Consider the following 23210-nt stretch of genomic DNA (forward strand, 5'->3'; position numbering starts at 1 on the left):
GTGTCTAAACTGAAATGACTTAGATAACGCCACGACATGTAATATTATACAAACATTTATATATAGGAAGTACCAGCGGCGTATCCACCATGTTTGTATCATATTACATACGCCACGTTACTTAAATCATTTACCCAAACCAATCCACCATGTAAATTGTTCATGTGTAAACCAAATGTCAAGTGTTATTGTAAATCATGTCAAATGTTTATGTTCAAATGTAAACCACCAAATGTGTATGTCAATGTCGACGTGTTTATGTTCAATGTAAATCATGTATTGTGCATCCCAAAATGTATCATGTATGGTAAGCGAAATGTATCAACTTAAACCATATGCACAAAACAAGTCGTTGAAGTAAAACGTGGTTTAAATCAACGTTATGTTCTGCGGAAAATGCATGCTCTATTGATATTAACATTTATGCGGTATTGTAAACTATGCATACATCCAAGCCTTGAGACTGTGGCGATAAACCCTTAAACAAATTAAAGGTTTATCTAAGTTATGTATATCGAATTCGGTCATTCCTTCCAGTCCTATCAAACCCAGGACTTCAGGAATGGGAGTTGTCAATTCCTATGGTACCACTACCTACTAACGAACGGCGTAGCTAGTGTTAATGAATGTATTGTCCCATGTTAAACAACCCAAATGTCATAACAAAATGAAGGCATGTGATGTAAACAATTGTACTAAGTATGCTAAGTAAACATACGAAGCAGAAATGTTCATGTAAATCAATGTGTCCATATGCTGAGTAAACATATGCAACAGAAATGTTTATGTAAATCAATGTGTCCATATGCTGAGTAAACATATGCAACAGAAATGTTTATGTAAATCAATGTGTCCATATGCTGAGTAAACATATGCAACAGAAATGTTCATGTAAATCAATGTGTCCATATGCTGAGTAAACACATGCAACAGAAATGTAATGTAAATCAATGTACTAAGTACGCACACAATGGGCATACATAGCATAAAATGTAATGAAATCATGTACTATAATGTACTAATGAGCATAGCAGATATACAATGTGAAAACATGGAAAGCATGAAAGTAACAGATAGGCACATGTGTTTCACCCCAAAACAGTTTGGAAAACAGTAAATGAGGGGTTCAATGTACTCACCTGAGATTGCTTTGAGTTCCTTGTATAATAACCAGATAATGCTAAAAATCACGGAATATCAACGGCACCTAATAGGTAGCTTATGTTAATATACCGGACCAAATCGGAAGGATCGGACAGTACGCGGGTTCAAAAACCAAACGAGTATGGAGACTCGTGTAATATGGTTTAACAAAGCCTACATACTAAAATGAAACTTAACCTAAGTGCTTACGGCCCATCACGACCCGTTTAGGTAGCTTATGCCACCTTACGCGTCGTTCGCGTAGAACGCGTCTGGAACGCCTAACATCGTGACCACAAGGTATAACCTCGGAAGGTTATAGCTATGGTCACCTAATGTGTTTGGTCAGGTCCTAATGACCGACAAAATGGGTCGGGTTCGAAAGCATAAGCGATGTTTTAGATCGCTTACCTTACGACCCTATATAAGCACTAAACTAAAAGTGACGAGCTAAGCATGTTAGAACATGCTTAACTAAGTTTGAAAACAGGTTTGACATCAAAACAAAAGGCTTTGATGCTCACGAGTAGTTTGGTTACAAAATATGCAAGAATGCACATTTTGGCCGAAACTACGACTCGTCACTGAGCCTAGATAACGTGGTGATCAGTAGGTATGGTCACTATGGACCATAACCATCGTGATCACGCTCACGTTATGAAGTTCCATGAACTTCGCATCGACCATAAGCTGGTCAATGCAGAAAGTCAACAAAACGTTGACTTTCGGACTCGAAAAGCGAATAAAAGAGCGAAAGAAGACTTACGGAGGGTCCCCGAGTGCAAATCAAGACCAAACAGCTCAGGTATGAAACAATGGTTTCAACTTAGAGCTTTAGGATCTGATTTTGTGATTTTTACACTAAAGGGGGGGGTATTTATAGGAAAAGTGGAACCGTTAGGATCGTTTTATCGAATATCGTGCCTTGATCTCGTGCGTACATGTGTCCAGTGGATAAGTTCAGTGAACTTGACCCTTGGCCCTTCATTTGGGTGAAAAGGCATCGCCCTTTGATCGAACGAAAGGCCAGATTCTGCATTAAATGCAAAATCTTTCTGTCAGACATCCCCACGCGGCCCGCCTCACATTTGGGCAAAACTCACGCGGGCCGCCTGGCCCTCTCTGATCTGCACCACTTGCAGAATTTACACATTTGGTCCCTGTTGCGTGTTTAAGCTATTTCCAGCCCTTCTAAGACCTGTAAAGCCATCTTTAAGGCCCTAAAATGATGCCTAAACATTGTGGACATGAAACATGCCCAAAAATATGTCGGATGTCGGTTCGTTTGGCCGTACGATCGCGATGTTCGCTTAATTACGACGGAATGCGCATAAGCGCGAAAGACGATCCAAATGATGCGACGAATGGATTTTTCTCATGCCAAACACTAAGGCATAATATAAGGATGCTTACATAAATTTTTGGATGTCCGGATGTATTCAGAACGTAAGTTATGCGCGAAAGTGCAAACTTATGCACTTTTTGACACTTTTAGTCCCTGAATGATCCAAAAGTTTGTTTTAGCATACCAAACCTCTCAAAGCCTATTTCTAAGCTATGTAAAGGATATTTATGGTATGTTTAACTTATGGACATGTTCCGGAATGTTCGTTACAGTTCAAATTGGCATACTTTCGCAGTTTGTCAAGTTTAGTCCCTGTAAGCGAATTAACTTGTTTTTGCTATACCAAAGCCTTCAAAACTTATTTCTAAGTTATGTAAAGGTTATTTAAGGTACGTTGAGTATATGTTGATGTTCCGGAGTATTTGTCGCATTAAACTGAGTACGTTTACGCACTAGTTAGCGTATAACTCTCCAGAAAGCGATGTAGAGTTTGGAATTGAATAAAAGTCAAAACATGAAAAATGTAAAACACAATCAAACAATCATTGGGATAAAATAACATTGTTTTATTGATAATTGAACTGTTCATGATAATTACAGGCACAAATGTTACACTTTAGGTGCTGAAAAGCAGTCTCCTGGGGTTCTCCCCAGCGATAGGTGACACCCTTCTGTGTCAGTAACGTAAGTGGCTGAGCAATCTTTGAGAAATCCCTGATAAATCGTCTGTAGTAACCCGCCAAACCCAAGAATTGGCGTATTTCTGTTGGCGTACGTGGTGCAGGCCAGTTTCTGATCGAGTCTACCTTGGATGGATCGACATGGATCCCATCCTTGTTCACTACGTGGCCTAGAAAGTGGACTTCACGAAGCCAGAAGTCGCATTTCGAAAACTTGGCGTACAGCTGTTCCTTCCGTAGGAGTTCCAAAATAAGGCGTAGATGCTGCTCGTGCTCCTCCTGACTCTTGGAGTAGATTAGGATGTCGTCGATGAAGACAATGACGAACTTGTCAAGATATGGTTTGCACACCCTGTTCATAAGGTCCATAAATACGGCAGGTGCGTTCGTTAACCGAACGGTATGACAAGAAACTCGTAGTGACCGTAACGAGTTCTAAATGCAGTCTTGGAGACGTCCTCCTCCCGGACTCTCAGCTGATGATAACCTGACCTCAGGTCTATCTTCGAATAGTAGCACGACCCTTGCAACTGGTCGAATAAGTCGTCAATGCGTGGAAGAGGATAACGGTTCTTCACCGTTACCTTGTTCAGTTCACGGTAGTCGACGCACATTCTGAACGTACCGTCTTTCTTTTTCACAAATAGTACTGGAGCTCCCCAAGGCGAAGAGCTTGGACGAATGAAGCCCTTTTCCAAGAGCTCTTGTAGCTGCTTTGACAGTTCTTCCAACTCTGATGGAGCTAGACGATATGGTGCGCGGGCTATGGGTACTGCTCCTGGAGCGAGCTCGATCTAAAATTCGACCTGACGATGAGGCGGTAAGCCAGGTAAGTCTTCAGGAAACACCTGAGGGTAGTCGCGTACAACTGGAATATCCTCCAATCTCTTTTCCTTCACTGATACATCTGAAACGAGTGCCAAGATCGCGGTGTGACCCTTTCGCAGACATTTCTGAGCCTTCAAGAAAGAGATGATGCCAACCACAGCACCACTCTTGTCGCCTTGAACTTCAAGAGGTTCTTGACCAGATCGTGGAATACGAATGACCTTCTCGCTGCATACGATTTCTGCCTGATGTTGGGACAACCAATCCATCCCTATGACGATGTCGAAGCTTCCCAAGGCTATGGAAATAAGGTCGATGGAGAAAACTTGACCGGCTAAGACAATACTACAACCCCTGACTATATGCGTGGCTTCTAGATTCTTACCGTTAGCTAGTTCTACGACGTGTTTGGTGTTTAGAGGTGTGGATGCACGTTTTAACAATTTACTGGCTTTCACAGAAATATAACTTGTATCCGCACCCGAATCAAATAAAACAGTAACATAAATATCGTCGAGGAGAAACTTACCCATAACCACATTGGGATCGTTTATCGCGTCTCCTCGCCCCAGCACGAAAGCTCGACCCCTTGCCTCGTTGCCATTGTTGTTGTTATTTCCCCCGTTGTTGTTCCCGTTGCCCTGGTTATTGTTGTTGCGATTCTGGTTCTGGTTCAACTGAGGATAATCGCGTTTGAAATGACCTTCAGCCCCACACTAGAAACATCCCCGGTTTCCACGCTGTGGCTGCTGCTGCTGTTGTGGGTTCTGTGGAGCTGCTTGTTGCGGTTGCTGGTTCTGATTTGCAGGTCGTGGGCTCCTACAGTCTTTGGCCTCGTGTCTCATCTTGAGACATCTTTGACAACGACCCTTGTTGCACTGGCCGCTGTGACGCCTGTTGCAGTTGTGACACTTGGGGTGAAACCCTTGATACCTTCTCTGTCTATGACCACCAGAGGATTGCTGACTAGGACTCTGGTAGTGGTCAGTCTTTTGCTGCTGAGCTTGAGACTGAACGGACGCTGAACCTTTGCTAGAATCCCCATCCCACTTCCTTTTGTTGTCACTGAGTGTAGTGGGAGTAGCGGCTGAAGTGGTAGCACTGATGCGTTTGGGCAGCTTGTTTTGATCCACCGCCTGATCCGTGAGGCGATGAGCAAGACGCTGGATATCCTGAATGTTGTCAAGGTTAGCCGAAGTAACGTGGCTCTGGATCTCTGGCGCCAACCCTTTGAGATACAACTCAATGCGCTTAATTGGAGGGTCCACCATAGTTGGACACAGTACGGCCAGTTCGTTTGACCTCTTGGTGTAAGCTTCAATCTCTGATCCAGTCATCTTCAGATGGTAAAACTCATCCTCCAGCTTATGGATGTCTTCCCGAGTACAATACTCCCTCTTGATCAGTTCCTTGAAATCATTCCAGGGTGTGGCGTTAGCAGCTGCCAACCCTAAGATCTGAACTTGGGCGTTCCACCAAGTTAGTGCTATTCCTTCCAGTGTGCCAGTGGCGTATTTCACCCTGCGAGCCTCAGGGCATTCACACATCTCGAACACAGACTCGAGCTTCTCAAACCAGTGGAGGAGTCCAACTGCTCCTTCAGTGCCACTAAAGGTACTTGGACGACAGTCCATGAAGTTCTTGAAAGTGCAGACAGGTTGCTGCGCGTGTTGACCTATTGTGTATGAATAGGACGAGATTAAATACGAGAGTTAATGCAGGATCTAAGGATCCTAGTATGAGTCTATACTGCAGGGTATACTACCTGCTTGAGCAGCTGCAAGTGCCGCAGCAACTTGAGCTTGAACGAGAGCCTCTAGCTGGGCTTGAGTCATGTTGATTCGTCCAGACATGATCTTCATAGTAAAAGTAACGTAAGTGAGAGTGGTTCGCGAGTAGGGCGATGACAGAAAAGCGTAAGCACGTAGGTATTCTCAGGAAATAGTGTCATGTGTATTTATGCATACTACGAGCAAAGTTCTATGTAATTCTAGCAATCAGGCAACAAACATAAACCTTATTACCTAGGATGTCGAGTCTTGCACGTGGAGCGAGGCGTCGTTGTGGATCGATGAGAGCACTGTTCTGGTTATAGTCTGGTTTTAATAAAACGTTTTCCCATATTAAAACCGAGTTCTCTATAACCAATGGCTCTGATACCAATCTGTCACACCCCCAAAATCCACCTGCGGAGTATCACCGCTTGGGAGCGTGACATGACCAGGATCAAGCCACCAATCATATTGAACATGTAATTGAATAGTAAAAGTTATCCATCAATACGAAAGGTGTTTATCAAAACCAACATAAGTAAATATAGCGGAAGCATTTATGTAAAACCCAACATAAGTATTAATGTTTGAAAACGTCGTAAGTGTTTAATAAGTAGTCACGATCCATCTGCCCACAACGACCTGCTCCTCCTTGTGCAAGCTCCATTAGTACCTAAGGTCCTGCAAGGCATGCAGCAGAGAGTCAACAACTAGTTGAGCGAGTTCACAGAAAGTAAATGCGTAACAGTAAGTTCATGAGTATCAAGTAGCTCTACTGGGCCAATATAAGTTTCTATTGGTGGGGGCTTCCCCTGTTATTAATCCACTAGACTATGCGTAACCATAAGTGTTCTTCACAACCGAGAACAGTAATACGTACAAGTTTACGTAGGATTTACGTAAGTATCCTTCACAACCGAGGATAGGGTACGTGGGGGTTTACGTAGGTTTTACGTAAGTGCCTGACACAACCGAGGCAGTAGTGAGTATCCGTTCACGCAGGTTTTACATGAGTATCCTTCACAACCGAGGATAGCGAGTAACTTAATTATACGTAGGTTTTACGTATGTGTCCTGCACAACCGAGGACGATGGTATGGTAGTCTAGTAACAGTGTCCGTATGAGTCTATTCAACCTTATCCTTATCGATCCCATTCCCAACACCCCGGGAATCCCATGCCTTGGTAAGAGTGTGAACTCACCTTGGGTTGCTCGGCAGATACACACAAGAGGGTTTCTTGAATCTAAAGGTGGTCAACCACGTCCTAACAGGGTTACCATACAAGTCAGACTTTGACTTCAAGTAATGCACGTATGTATCACATAGGTTAACACGTTACAAACACCTATAGCTCATGGCAACAGTTTATAATCAAAGCAAATCCAGTCAACTTGTGCAAATAATTATTAGCCCAAAAGTACCGGCCCAACATATAAACGGCCCAATTAGCAGATACGTAAACAAGTCCAGCTACCCGGCCCAGAGAATTGGGCCCGTGACAGTACAAGGCCCAAATCCGTGTGCATGTGTAACTGGTCTCGAGTCGCAACAAGAAGGTCCCGAGTCGCAACGGGACTCGCAACCCTGGTCTTGGCTTGTCATGGTCCGGTTTCGAGTCGCAATGGGACTCGCAACCGTGGTTCCGGCTCGTGTTGCTGTGTGTCGGTGTGAGGTCTCGAGTCGCAACGGGACTCGCAACCATGGTTTCGGGTTATGCTGCTTGTGGTCTCGAGTCGAGATTATGGGGTCTCGACTCGCAATCTATGTCGCAACTAGATGTGAAACTGGTTTCCATAATTCATGCAACAATTATTCCGTGATTCTAGCAATCATCTTTGGCAGTTTCGGAAACAGATCAATCAACACAATATCCAACATACGGTTAATCTAATATCGATCAAACAAGAGTTTTCACCAAAATTTCATATGAACCCTAGTAAACATCAAAGCATGAACAAGAACATAATGTTAACTACAAGAACCGGCTCGTAACTCTGCGTTCTAGCATGCATCTAAGCAACCCAACGATCATACTAACAAGAACATATTTCAGCTGACTAACAACATTCAATCCGTTATTATCACACAACAATCCGAATATATAACATAATGGCCAATCTAACTAGCATCCTCAAATACAATCCGAATCAAATACATGGCAGCCGATTATCATGAATATACTCGATGTACATGTGTGAGCCGATTACAACTTACTATCCAAACTAAGATGCAAACAATCCAAGAACACGTAACATCATTCAACACAACATCAATATTAAACACTAACCGATCAATAGTAGAAGAGGATGGTCCGAACAAGAGGGTGATCTTGTGCCGTCGGGTTCCAAGCAAAACAAGAGAGAGAGAAAGTCGTTTAGGGTTTTGTGTGTGTTAATGTGTTTTTGCAAAACAATGAAAATCAAACCCCTACATTTGGTTTTGTGTTTGCGAGTGGGGAGTGGGCCGAGCCCAACTCGGCTGCCTAATGGTGTCCGATTACAAGGTGTGGCCCAAATGGGCTTGTGTGACCGGTTAAGCCTTGTGCGATCGGTTATGGTGTGCGGTTTGGGCTCGTGTAACATTCACATAACATACATACACACATAATGCACATAATAACATAACATTCATTTAAGTGAAAGTATCACATAAGCACGTAATGTTACACAAGATAAGTCTAAAGTACGAGTTGTCACATAAATAACGTGGTATAGTCACAAAGGACTATGACCATCATGATTACGCTCACGTTACGAAGTTCAAACGAACTTCATGTTGACCATTGACTGGTCAAAGCTGAAAGTCAAACACTTGTTTGACTTTCACGCTTAAAATGCGTAAAAGAACGAAAGAATACTTACAACGGGTCCAAGAAATGGAGGTTTGATCTAATTATTCTCAGGTATGAAGTGTATAACTTCAACTTAGAGAACAAAATCAAATCAAAGGTAAGTTTGCAAATGAAATGGAAGGGGTATATATAGATTTCGGAGAACCGTTAGGATCGTTTCTCGCAAATCGTGCTTTGATCTTGACCTTACAAGTGGGCACATGGTTTTCAAAACCATGGGAATACTTAAAACCGTCAAATTCCAGCCCATAGAGTGCAAAACCTTGGGTTAAAACCATCAAAACCTCAAAAATGGACCAAGTTCAATTTATCTGCCAGAAATTTCAAAAATGGTCCCTGTACTTGTAAAACTTGATTTTCGGCACTTTTAAGCCCCGTTAACCCCATTTCAAGGTTCTAAAATAAAGTTAAAGTATAGGGAACTTGAAATGCTCTCAAAAATATCTCGGATGTCGGTTCGTTTGGTCGTACGGTTAATTACGACGGAAATCGTAACGAACGCAAAAACGATCCAAATTACGCGACGAATGGAATTTCATCATGCCAATCACTAAAATAAAATATTTTAATGATTACATAAATTTTTGGATGTCCGGATATATTCAGAACGTAAGATATGCGCGAAAATGCAAACTTATGCACTTTTTGACGCTTTTAGTCCCTATTGATCAATAAAGTTCATTTTTAGCATACTGAACCCTTCAAAGCCTATTTCTAAGCTACGTAATGGATATTTAGGGTATGTTTAACTTATGATCAAGTTCCGGAATGTCCATTACAGTACGAATTGGCATACTTTCGCAGTTTGTCGAAATTTAGTCCCTATAAGCGAATAAACTTGATTTCGACACACCAAACCTTCCAAATCTTATTTCTAAGTTATCTAAAGGTTATTTAAGGTATGTTAAGCCTATTTCACTTTTCCGGAGTGTTTGTTGCGTTAAACTGATTACGTTTACGCATCAGTTCGCGTATAACTTCCAAGAAAACGATTTAGAGCTCGAAATCGAACAAAATTTGATATGTGTAAATGACTCACACATTTATACAAATCCCAAGTATGAAATACAATATTTCATTGGTTTGGTATTTGTTTGATGTCCGTGGAGGCATAGGTGTCACACTTTTGACAATAAGAGGGGAAGGGGCATCCTCAACTAAGGGTGCTCAGCTTCGAAGCCGCATGCAAAACACCCCCCACCCCTTCCTTCGGGTAGGTGAGCAGCTAAGGAAGCTCGCTACTCTTTATTGAAGGTGAAGTGGGGGATTTGTGACCTTTTAACAATCATATAACCGTTACATTTATTGAAAAAGTTAATTTATTTATTTTAAATAATTATTTTTACAGCATTCACAAACTATCAAACCTTCCACTATATTTTCAGATACCCATTTTTATTAATGACTAATTTCTTAAAGAATGATCCCGATATTTAATGTCAATGGGCACTTATACAAACGTGGGTACTATTTAACCAATGGGATCTGGCCTACCTAGTCAACGTTTATGAAAACGTTTCCACATCAACTGACATGGTTGAAAATTGCAAGAAGGGACAAGAAAAGATGTGGAACACGCTTTTGGTGTCCTAAGGGAAATGAGGCATAATTAGGTGACCCATGTGGACCACAAATGTTGACATGATTAGAAACATGACGTATGTTTGCATGATATTGTACAACATGTTTCTTAAGGACGACGGGCATGCCTTCTCACCAGTCCACATAAAGGATCCTTTAGTTAAACCTGTTTTGGACAATGACGCCCTTGGTGATATTATGGATCCAGATACGCATTTCCGACTTCGCATTGATCTTGTGACATATATTGCAATTTAAGATCTTCCTTATCTAGAAGATTCAGACGAGAAATAGTTTATTTTTATTTTGTATTATGTTCAGTTATTTATTTATATAGTTGAACTATTTATTTTGTATTTGAATTATGTTCATTTGGCATTTAATTGTTTAATTTATTTTATGTTTGAAAAAGTTATGAAATACTCTAGAGTATGTGCCGCTAGTGTTTTTAGGGTATTTTTGGATAGATTTGATGTGACACTGCAGGATTTGGTATTAATTATTTAATTTATTTGTGATTCTAAGATTCAGACGAGAAATAGTTTATTTTTATTTTGTATTATGTTCAGTTATTTATTTATATAGTTGAACTATTTATTTTGTAATTTATTTGAATTTGAATTATGTTCATTTGGCATTTAATTGTTTAATTTATTTTATGTTTGAAAAAGTTATGAAATACTCTAGAGTATGTGCCGCTAGTGTTTTTAGGGTATTTTTGGATAGATTTGATGTGACACTGCAGGATTTGGTATTAATTATTTAATTTATTTGTGATTCTAGGATACTTTAAGGTAGAATATTTGTTCGTGCAAGATTAGGTAGTCTTAGACTACTTTAGGCTTATGCCTCTTCCCCTAATTATAAGAGGAAAAAAATACAAAAGAATATGTTAAAATCATATGCTAAAAATGTGCTATTAATTAACCTAGATACAATAGAATATGTTAAAATCATATTCTAAAAACTATGCTATTGATTAATCTAGATGGTTATAAATTAAATATGTGTGATTTTGTTTTTCTAATTAATTAAATTTAAATTAATGTAGTGAATTGTTTTAAGATATTTTGTTTTTCAAATTAATTTAAATTTTATTTAATGCCACAAATTTTTTTTAGATATATTTTTTAACCTAAATAATCTAACGTTCATTATGAATCTTAAAACAAAACTTTTGATGATGATTATATTTTCGCTATTCATATCTTTGATATTTTTTTATTCTAATATCATTATTCAACATAGGAGATAAGTTTAATAATTATTATTTAGTTGGAAATTAAAAAAAATGAAAAATAATAGCAAAGAGCAAAAATAAGCCATGACACAAATCGAACTGGGAATATAAAATAATAATTACTTGAATACTTTTGACAATAAGAGGGGAAGGGGCATCCTCAACTAAGGGTGCTCAGCTTCGAAGCCGCATGCGAAACACCCCCCCCCCCTCCCTACCCCCTCCTTCGGGTAGGCGAGCGGCTAAGGAAGCTCGGCTACTCTTTATTGAAGGGGAAGTGGGGGATTTGTGACCTTTTAACAATCATATAACCGTTACATTTATTGAAAAGTTAATTTATTTATTTTAAATCATTATTTTTACACAATTCACAAACTATCAAACCTTCCACCACCAGTCCACATAAGGGATCCTTTAGTTCAACCTGTTTTGGACAATGACGCCCTTGGTGAGATTATGGATCCAGATACGCATTTCCGACTTCGCATTGATCTTGTGACATATATTTCAATTTAAGATCTACCTTATCCAGAAGATTCAGACAAGAAGTATTTTATTTTTATTTTGTATTATGTTCAATTATTTATTTATATAGTTGAATTATTTATTTTGTAATTTATTTGAATTTGAATTATGTTCATTTGGCATTTAATTGTTTAATTTATTTTATGTTTGAAAAAGTTATGGGATACTTTAGAGTATGTGCCACTAGTGTTTTTAGGGTATTTTTGGGTAGATTTGGTGTGACAGTGCAGGATTTGGTATTTAATTATTTAATTTATTTGTGATTTTAGGATACTTTAAGGTAGAATATTTGTCAGTGCAAGATTAGGTAGTCTTAGACTACTTTAGGCGTGTGCCTCTTCCCCTAATTATAAGAGGAAAAAAATACAAAAGAACATGTTAAAATCATATGCTAAAAATGTGCTATTAATTAACCTAGATACAATAGAATATGTTAAAATCATATGCTAAAAACTATGCTATTGATTAATCTAGATGGTTATAAATTAAATATATGTGATTTTGTTTTACTAATTAATAAAATTTAAATTAATGCCGTGAATTGTTTTATGATATTTTGTTTTTCAAATTAATTTAAATTTAATTTAATGCCACAAATTCTTTTTAGATATATTTTTTAACCTAAATAATGTAACGTTCATTATGAATCTTAAAACAAAATTTTTGATGATGATTATCTTTTCGCTATTCATATCTTTGATATATTTTTATTTTAATATCATTATTCAACATAGGAGATAAGTTTAATAATTATTATTTAGTTGGAAACTAAAAAAATGAAAAATAATAGTAAGAGGCATGAGAAAGTGACATGTGTCCCAGAAAGATTTTCATTTATTAGTATAGTAAGATTTGTATCTATTATGGGTAGAGGCAAAGAAAGGGGCAAGTCGGGCGGGGGTAGGTTGAGTAACAAGTTAAAATGGGCTTGGGACTAAGAGATAAAAAATTAGTATAAGTGAAGCTGTTTTTTTTACATGTTTGAACGTGTGGTCCACCTATTTCACCCATTTTCTTAGTTAAAATCTTTTACTTGACCCGTTTGAAATAAAACATGACTAAATTTCTTTTAAATTATGATCGAGTGGCGCAACACTATAAGTGTTGTGTGACTTTTGTTGTTTGTTAAGAATTATTAATGTGTTAAATACGTCACACAAAAAAATAGTATTACGGTACTAAATTATATCTTTTGGTTAACACCATTACGGGGTTGTATACCTGAAATTGGAATTTGCCACTTTAAACCTGCTTGACATGTAACCCTTTGAGTTATTTTATTATTTGATCAGTCAAAGATAAAATACAATCAAAATGGATCCACTTTTCAGCCAGCCAAATGGTCGAACTTGCCAAGTCATACTAGCCTTGAAAAGAGACAAACCATTATCTATGTGATATATTAATACACTGCAATCATACATAACACACAAATTATATATAAAAGAAGGATCGAATGAAACATGTTTTGGGTCAACCAAGATGAGCTCTTCAAGATAACATAATGACGGTCAAAATTATGAGGTTGGATTCAATTTTAATTCATGAATGTAAAGATAATTTAGTCAAATTAATTAAATGGTAATTAATCATGGACCGAAAAGCATGAATAAAAATAATAATGTTGTGCAAACTGTCGCAAATACGTTCTTACAGGACAGGTGAGGTCAGTTCGTGTGGCTGCACGTCAACTGGTGTGTCCGGTGAAACCGTGAGAGGTGGTCGAAATTCACACACTGAAATTTCACTTTTCGTATCTTTGGTGGATTTTTTCTCACATTTAATGATTTAAATATATATACTTTTTTTTTAAAGTAGGGTGATAAAAACAGAATACTATAATATATATTGGCCTCATGGCTCAATTGGCTAGTACACAAAAAACCAAAGAGCATCAAGTAGGTTGGAAAAAGACAAGAAGACACAACCAAAGTTACGTTAGTTGTAGCTTGTAGGTCACTTTTTTTATTAAAGTAGGGTGATAAAAAACAAAATACTATAATATATATTGGCCTATGGCTCAATTGGGTAGTACACAAAAAAAGCAAAGATCATGAAGTAGGTTTGAAGAAGACAACCATACTCCTCGTGCTATCCATAGTACAAATACTGAAAAAAACTCCATAGTACAAAATAACATATACTTTGAAATGGCAAATGAAGTGGTGGTGGTGATGGTACCGTTCCTCGCACAAGGCCATCTCAACCAACTCCTCCACCTCTCTCGCCTCATCTCCACCTACAACATCCCCATCCACTTCATCTCCACTGCCACCCACAACCGCCAGGTCCGCATCCGTCTCCACGGATGGAACCCAAATAATAATCTTATACAATTCCATGACCTAGATGACCCTATTGTCACCCCACATCCTATTATTCCAAACACCACCTCCCACCCCAACTTCCCTACCCATCTCCAACCTTACTTTAACTCATCTCTTCTTCTCCGAACTCCGGTAGCGGACGTCATCCGTTCGGTTTCACAAACAGCTAGAAAAGTTGCTGTCATTCATGATTCACTCATGTCTTACGTAGTTCAAGATGTGTGTTTGATACCCAATGCGGAGACATACATCTTCCGAGGTTTATCTGTTTTCTACTACTTCTGTTCTACTAACATGAACCTGGGGAGAGAGCTGCCATTTGAACCGGACAAGATATGCCAACTGCCGGCTCCTGGTGAGAGCATAAGCCCAGAGTTCTCGGAGTTTATAAAACTTCAATATGACCATCAAAAGAATCATGTTGGTAATGTATATGATTCTTCGAGAATCATAGAAGGGAAGTTTGTTGAATCCCTTAAGAGAGATCAGGTAAATGGAAAATACCATTGGGCAGTTGGGCCATTTAATCCGGTGGAGATGGATTCTGATTGTTTAGACCGTCACATTTGTTTGCAATGGCTAGACAAGCAGCCTGCACGTTCTGTCCTTTATGTTTCGTTTGGCACGACGACTACGTTCACAAGTGATCAAATCGCGGAGCTCGCTCTTGGATTGGAGAGAAGCACGCAAAGATTTTTGTGGGTGTTGCGGGATGCGGATAAGGGGGATGGTAGTGTTGGGGTAAAGGCCGCGGGGCCCTCTCATGAAAAGCCTCTCTTTGACAATTATCAGACCCTACACTCCACATGCAGGAGTGTGGGATTGCCGGAAGGGTTTGAAGAGAGAGTGGCGGGGAGGGGTTTGGTTGTGAGAGAGTGGGCCCCCCAGATAGATATATTAGGTCATTTGTCAACTGGTGGGTTTGTTAGTCATTGTGGGTGGAACTCATGCATGGAGGCTATGACGGCCGGAGTTGCAGTCGCAACGTGGCCTATACACACCGATCAACCATATAATGCATTTTTATTGTCAAATGTTTTAGGGGTTGCGGTGGTGATGAGGGATTGGGAGCATAGAGATGAGTTATTAACTTCGGTGATGGTTGAGAAGGTCGTAAGGAAGCTAATGGATACAGAGGTAGGAGAAGCAGTAAGGAAGAGAGCGGCAAAATTGGGTGGTGAGTTGCGAAAATCAATGGCAGATGGTGGCGTGACTCATGAAGATTTGAACTCATTGATTTCATATATTCATAAATAGAATAATATGTTAAAGCGGATCCTAAAGGCATTTTGGTCTAATGATATCCGAGTGTGTAAGACTAATGTCCCTTTCTAAATGGTCAAGAGTTGGAGCCTCATGATGAACAACAATAATGAAGAATCATAGTGGATTAGATTAGATTGCTCTAAAAAATGTAAAAGGGGAGGGTTTTTTAGATTGCTATATTCCATTTCTCATAACAAAACTACATTTTCTTTCTTTTATTCATCTTTGTACCGTAAATCTTATTAAATATTATGAATTTGCAACACAATTAGGCACTGGCTAGTTATACATTGAGCTTCAGCAATGTTTCATGCTATAGGCTGTTATAACTTGTGTTTGTTTATCTGTACGCTTACAAGTCACGTATGTTTCAACCTTTATTACAACTGTCCACCTACGTGTCCTGCTACCTTTGATATACCATCACTACATCTCGACTGTATTAGTGACCCACGGCTACCGCTTGAAAACCCTCTCGATTAAAGTCGCCAATCAATGCCAAATCGGAGATCTATGGAGGCGGTTCAGATTGACTGTGGTGTTCTTTTTGCAACGCCAGTCTAATATAGTTTTCAAATATTGTATTTTTTATTAAATTTCCCGACTGTTAACATTAACTCTTTGGTATTCAACGGTTGTTATAATAAATTGGTAATTGTGTATGTAGTAAAGTAGACAATGCAATATGTATGTTCGTTTAGTTGAATGTTGGTAAAGTGAGGAATAGATTTTTATTTGACCTAATGAGTATCAAAACGTATATATTTTTATATGGTTTGATATAACTATTTTGATCCGTGACAAAAGTTTTGTACCCACGAGGACCACGACTATAATAACAATTTCAAGTGGATGAAGAACGACAATGCAACTTTGTTGACATGAGAGTTGACTCTCGGTTTATTTACTGTATACTAGATTGAATCTCGGTAAAAATAATAGATAAAAAGATTCATCTTGTTGATAGTGTTGTTGCCTATTGGTAATCTTATTGAGCCGTTCTTTGTCCCCCCAACTCGATACGAGCTATTTATAAAAAAAGTAAGTCTCTTAATAATACGATGTATAAATATTTTAGTTATTGTAGTTTATAAATTATATAAATATAATAATATTAATATTAATAATAAAAGTTATATTATTCGAATCCAATGTGTGTTTGATGTAATATAATCCCCCGCGATTAGTGGATCAAAAGATAGAATTAAATATTAATCTAAGCAATTTTTTTATATAAAATTAAGTGCTACTTTTTTTTTCGTATTTGATGATGTGTGGATAAAACGTATGTTTGTATTAACTATAAAGTGCGTATGTGTAGAATAAGTTATTTCAAAAGTTATGTTGTTGAATGATGAATTTGCGATTGATAATATTAGCTATTAAATAATCCCTAAATGTTAGTTTACTGATGATATTAGAACATTCACATCCAATCCATCATATTCTCACCCTAAATTACACTAAAAAATACTACATTTTCTCTCTCATTTTCAATTAAATAATATTTTTTTATACCTTTATCATTACCTTTTTCTCTCCTCCACTCACAACCACTTTCAAAATATATTAAAAAAATATAGGGGGTGAACAGTGTCCCCCCAAATATACAGATGAACAGTAACATTTTCTCTCTCCTCCTCTCACAACCACTTTTTATACTCTTTATATTTTAAAAACAACACACACATAATTTAATTCATTGGATGTGAATGCTCTTATTTATGTAAAATAATAACTAATGTAAAATAATAACTAAAGGTCCATTTCCATTACAAGGTGTCAACCTTTTATTTTAAAGGCGTGTTTGGAATTAGGTGCAGTATGTGGGACTTATAAGAAGGGTAATTGGCGTGTATTGGGTTTTGAAATCGCACCTTCTATGAAACAGTTATATTTTATATGCTAAGTTTACGGTTATATTTGAGCATTTTTAAGAAAATTTTAAACCAAGCCATTACTAAAAATACAAATTAAACCAGTAACGCTGGTTGGTCAATCAGACCGTAACCATTTCTTGATACATGATTTTATAAAAATGTATAAAAATATATGGAAAGTAGTCCATTGATAAAATACATATACAAATACAAAAGTTAGATGTTCGGCTAACACAGCCGATTCGAAGTTATTCTAAACTATGAACCGTCAAACTACCAGTAAATTATAAATGTTGTATGATGGGTGCGGTCTACACGCCAAATTCCAAGTTCTAAACTGCCAACCATCAAACTGTCTAAATCGAACCATATACATAGGGGAGAGTTAATTTCAAGACTCACAAGAGTTGAAAAACTAAAACACCTGTAACAAATGGCAACAAGAAATGGTTATTTATTTGAGTTTTGATATATACTAGTTGATTTTCCACCCACGCGTTGCGGCGGGGACCCAATGACTGCAAAACACGTGTCAGCAACGGCAAGCAAATACAAAATATCAAAACATAAATAAAAATTACATGGTAAGGATAGTCATTCCGTCCTAGAAAAAAACGATTTTAAATAACCTAATATATAATAATAGGACCCACATGTCCTAAACATTGGAAATTCAGTTGTTTCAGTTCAGTTATTACGGTGCTAACACATTAAAATATGGATGAACTCGGTACCTGTAACGGCACCGAAAGTACCGATCCGGAAATCATCAAAATTAGGTACCGGAAACGAAAATACTCGGTATAATACGGTATGGTATTTGAAGGTAAAAATCAATAAATACAGGTATGGTGCTAGACCGGTATCGAACCGAAAGTAACAATTCTGAAAATGCCAAAAGGTGGGTACCGAATTGGTACCGAAAATGATTTGGTATAGTAAATTTGGTACCGATACGATACCAGTTTGATTACAGGATTTGACATGATTTGCTCATCAATAATCTAAATATCCAAGTTAATTTTACATGCTACAATTCATTCATTACAGAAAAAGACAAAAAAGAAAGCAAAATAAGTTGTTATGTATATAAAACCTCATTCAAACGAATACAGTTTACTTACTGTGTGTATGAAAAGTAATCTAAACGGTGCAATTACTTGCATTGCTACGTTACTACAAGATTTGATGAGCTCGGTACCAACCGGTACCGAAAATACCGTTACCGAAATCCCCAAAAGTGGGTACCAGTACCGAATATACCTGGTACGGTTCGGTACTGTTACGGCACCAGCATTTGAGGGTAAAAACCGATGAATACTGGTGCCAAACCGGTACCGAAAATACACCCGGTTTGATAAATTTGATACAAGTACCAGTACCCAATACCATTTGCTCATTACTTCGTGAGTTACTATTCATTCAATTTGATTTTATTTGATTTTGAATTTGAATTTGAATTTGAATTTTGAATTTGAATTTGAATTTGAATTTTGAATTTGAATTGAATATATAGGTAATATATTATAGGTAATTTGATTTTTAATATATAGGTAACATATATAGGTAATTTGTAGATGCGCCAAAAATAGCATGTGGTGGGAGTATATTCAAGATATCATGCATCATATCCAAGATGTTATGATTTAATAAACATTTCTAGAAATATATAATGATTTTATGATGACCTTATTGGACATTTATTTTATGCGTTTTTTGCTATGAGATAAAGGTGTCCGCTCCTAAGTGTTAATTATTGACACGAAATAAAATCGGTAATGTTGATGTAACAAATATTAGACCGATGGTAGTAGCTGGACTGGTTGGGCAAAAGGGTTGAAGGGTTTGATTTTGCCTAGCGCAGGTCGAGGGGTCCCCCCCGTTTGCAAGACGTGGAGAGAGGTTCTCTAGTTAGATTTTGTTGTTTGCTCGAGATCCTCCACTGAAATGTGTTCAGTTTCGGATGTGAGAGTAAAGAGAATGTGTGTGTTGAATGTTATGAAGAGTGACTTGCATGGAACAAGTATTCGAGAGCAATGACCAGAGATCCCAATGGAATCAGAGCTGATCCAGAATGTCTCGAGCACTAAATTACGTGTCATATATATAGGGAATGTTATCGCTCAAAGAGGAAACCATTGACTAGTGAAACATACTTGCAGTGGGGGACTTACCCTTTTGGGTTAAAGCGTTTTGACCTACGGGTAAAAGACTACACTCTGTACATTCATCTTACTTTGCGGCTAGGAGAGTTGTTGAAGTAATCAGAGACACGACTGATTACTGTACACGTGATGCTTTATCCTAGCTCCAGTGTTTTTAACCTTTGAACCTTTCAACCTTTTAAGCATTCATGTGTTTAAGTCATTTTATTTGGTCTTGGGCTACCACCGTCATCAGCCCCCCGAGTCAGAGGTTTTTGGGAAATGAGCTCAAAGACTTCTGACTTTTACACATTTATTTGTATCGCTTAAAGGCTTCAAGGCTTGAAGGCTTGAAGGGTTCGTTGCAGTTGATTTTTTGAAATTTGAATTTTGATAAGATAGTTGATATGACTGACGGCGGTTTCTGCAGAGGGCAGGTTAATTAACTGCCGTGTAATCATAACCTCTATTGGTTTTTATTTTTCATTTATTGTTCAAGACAACCAACAATCTTTCTCCATTTTCTCTCAAGTTTCTTCCATATTTCCCTTTCCGTTTTCCAGGCTAGTTCCGATTTCTTTGTGTGTTTTACTTTTACTTTGATCATGGGTGCACGGAAAGATCTTTCCGTTAGTTTTTCACGCCTCACTCAAGAGGAAGTGGAGAATTTTTGTATGGATTGGGGCATTGGCCTTAAGTTTAATCCGGTTGCACCGAGTTGTGATAAATCCATTGATCAATGTCCCCCTGGTTCGATTTCTTTGTACTTTCGGCACTTTGAATTTTCCAACCTTTGTCATCCTTTCTCGCTTTTTGTATTGAACGTTTTGGATTATTGTCGTGTTTCCTTTGGTCAAATTCATCCGAAGGGCATGGCTAGGGTTTTACACTTCGAGGTTTTACGTCGTGCTTGTGGTTTTGATCCTTCGTTGTTTTATTTTGTCGGTTTTTTTCGTTTGGCAAAAAACGGTGATTGGTTCACCTTTGAGACATCCAAGGTTGACACTTGCCTAATCTCTTCCATGGTTACTGATGCGTGTGAAGTGTCATATAGTTTTAATATATATTTTAAGCTCTTTAACACTTTTTAGCCAAGTTTTAAATTTATAAAACACGATATTTACTGCCATCATCTGGGTCATAAGGTTGAAGCCTTGAAGGCTTCTAGGTGCAACTGGACAGTTTACCCCTAAGGGAGTGCTCATAACGGCACTCCATGCCAAGGGAAGCACAGACAAAGCTTGTTCCCATGTAGTTGTTGTTGAGGGTGGAAGGCTTGCTACTGGAGATTGTAGGAGCTGGTCCAAAGTTAGCTCATGCCCCAAGGGAGCACCGGTTGCAATTGGTTGGGAAGAAAAGAGAGGAAAAGACGTTGGATCTGACCTCGTGTACAAATATGGGTTAGGATTCGGAGGAGGATTGCTGGGACCAGCCTCATTCCTGGACACAGCTGGTTGTGAGCTTGCAAAAGGAAGAGCGGGTGGTCCAGGAGAAAGTGATGGTTCTAGCTCGTCGTACTCCAAACGGATCCTCACTCCCTTGTCTCGTTCCCTACTCACATATTGATTAAGAAGGGACCTTAACTCGAGAAAGTTGTTAGCAACCCCTTCAGGAGTAAGGTCAACACGTGAGGGGGTGTTAGAGGCACCAACGTTGGGAGAAGGTACTCCGGAACGAGATGGTGTCGGCGTTTGGAAAGTGAGGAACTCGGGATATGTTGCTCCAGTTGGAGTGCTTCCCGGTGTTGAGATGGAGGTTGGTATAGCCATAGAGGTTTGGCTAGTGTTTGGGGTAGAGGTACGAGGGACTTGGTTAACCTCTCCCAGAGACTCACCATCCGACATGTTGATTCTTGAGCAGAAATGGGGCTACGTTACTAGGTCTTTTGAAGAAAATTAGTGGGGTAGCCCCACGGTGGGCGCCAACTTGTTGATGCAACAAATATTAGACCGATGATAGTAGCTGGGCTGGTTAGGCAAAAGGGTTGAAGGGTTTGATTTTGCCTAACGCAGGTCGTGGGGTCCCCCCACGTTTGCAAGACGTGGAGAGAGGTTCACGAGTTAGATTTTGTTGTTTGCTCGAAATCCTCCACTGAAATGTGTTCAGTTTCGGATGTGAGAGCAAAGAGAATGTGTGTGTTGAATGTGATGAAGAGTGACTTGCATGGAACAAGTACTCGAGAGCAATGACCAGAGATCCTAATGGAATCAGAGCTGATCCAGAATGTCTCGAGCACTAAATGAAGTGTCATATATATAGGGAAGGTTATCGCTCAAAGAGGAAACCATTGACTAGTGAAACATGCTTGCAGTGGGGGACTTACCCTTTTGGGGTTAAAGCGTTTTGACCTGAGGGTAAAAGACTACACTCTGTGCATTCGTCTTACTTTTGCGGCTAGGAGAGTTGTTGAAGTAATCAGAGACATGACTGATTACTGTACACGTGATGCTTTATCCTAGCTCCCGGGTTTTTAACCTTTGAACCTTTCAACCTTTTAAGCATTCATGTGTTTAAGTCATTTTATTTGGTCTTGGGCTACCCTCGTCATCAGATATCAATATTCTAATAATCATAGTTTTAATTGACAAGTCTTACGCTTTAACTCTAGCCTGTTTAATATAAATAAATATGTCTAGGTTTATTTGTGTACTATGTTAATCTTTTTGGTTGTACTAAAATTAAACCAGTTAATATGTCAAACCATTTAAAATTAGTGAAAAGAAATAAACAACATATAATTTATAAGCTCAACCCTTCGATTTGGTTGTGGCCCGTTTAATCTGTCCACAACTTTATGATAACATCTCAACCCGTTTACAAGTCTATATTGACTTGCTAACCTGTTTACAACTAATTTACAAAATCCACTTTAATTTGACAACCCATTTCATCCATTTATATAAAACGGATTGCAAATGCATGTTTAGTTTGTGGTTCAAGTGTGTCCTGTTAAGATTGATGTTTTTAACATAATTGAATATATATATATATATATATATATATATATATATATATATATATATAGTGGAGAGTTCAAATGAGAAGAAATTTTTTGTAAGAAGAAAAAAGAAGAAATTTCAACCAATAAGAATGCTTTATTTTACATCATTTAATATAAGTATTTAATGTTACTATAAGGGTAAATTGGTAAATCTACATAGATTATTAATTTGTAGTCTTCCTTTTAATAGCTAACTACATTAAATTTTTTGTAACTTATCTTCAAAATATATATTTTTTCAAAAAATAAAATAAAATAATTTAAAGTGTAGGATAAATTATGAGTTGTGTAGGATAAATTACGAGTTGTGTAGGATAAATTTCAACGTGTAAGATTAATTTCGAAATATGTAGGATAACTTTTGATGTGTGTAGGCAAAAAAAAGTTAGTGTGGAGGATAATAGTCTTTATGACTAATTAATTAGTTAAAAAGGATAATAAATGAGATAAGAAAAAACTATTTAATGTTTTACAAAATTACCCTTTTGTTCTTTTTCTTCTCAATTAAATTTTCTTCTCAAAATGAAACTTCCCATATATATATATATATATATGAGTCATGTTTGGGTTTATCAATTACAAGTAAAATATCTAATTGATGTGTGATTATTAATTTAGATTAGTA

The 23210-nt window shown here is 37.9% G+C and overlaps 1 protein-coding gene across 1 annotated transcript; it reads left to right on the forward strand.

The window, feature by feature from the left end:
• Nucleotides 1-13995: 13995 nt before the first annotated feature.
• On the forward strand, nt 13996-15825 carry LOC110885346 (zeatin O-glucosyltransferase-like). The gene has a single exon (XM_022133031.2). The coding sequence runs from the start codon at nt 14118-14120 to the stop codon at nt 15549-15551; it is 1434 nt and encodes a 477-aa protein (XP_021988723.1). The 5' UTR covers nt 13996-14117; the 3' UTR covers nt 15552-15825.
• Nucleotides 15826-23210: the final 7385 nt, after the last annotated feature.

This window comes from Helianthus annuus, chromosome 10 (genome assembly GCF_002127325.2).
Source record: "Helianthus annuus cultivar XRQ/B chromosome 10, HanXRQr2.0-SUNRISE, whole genome shotgun sequence".
Lineage (NCBI taxonomy): Eukaryota > Viridiplantae > Streptophyta > Magnoliopsida > Asterales > Asteraceae > Helianthus > Helianthus annuus.

Coding starts and splice junctions, on each gene's coding strand:
- LOC110885346 (XM_022133031.2), top strand. CDS start 14,118: ATGGCAAATGAAGTGGTGGTGGTGATGGTACCGTTCCTCGCACAAGGC.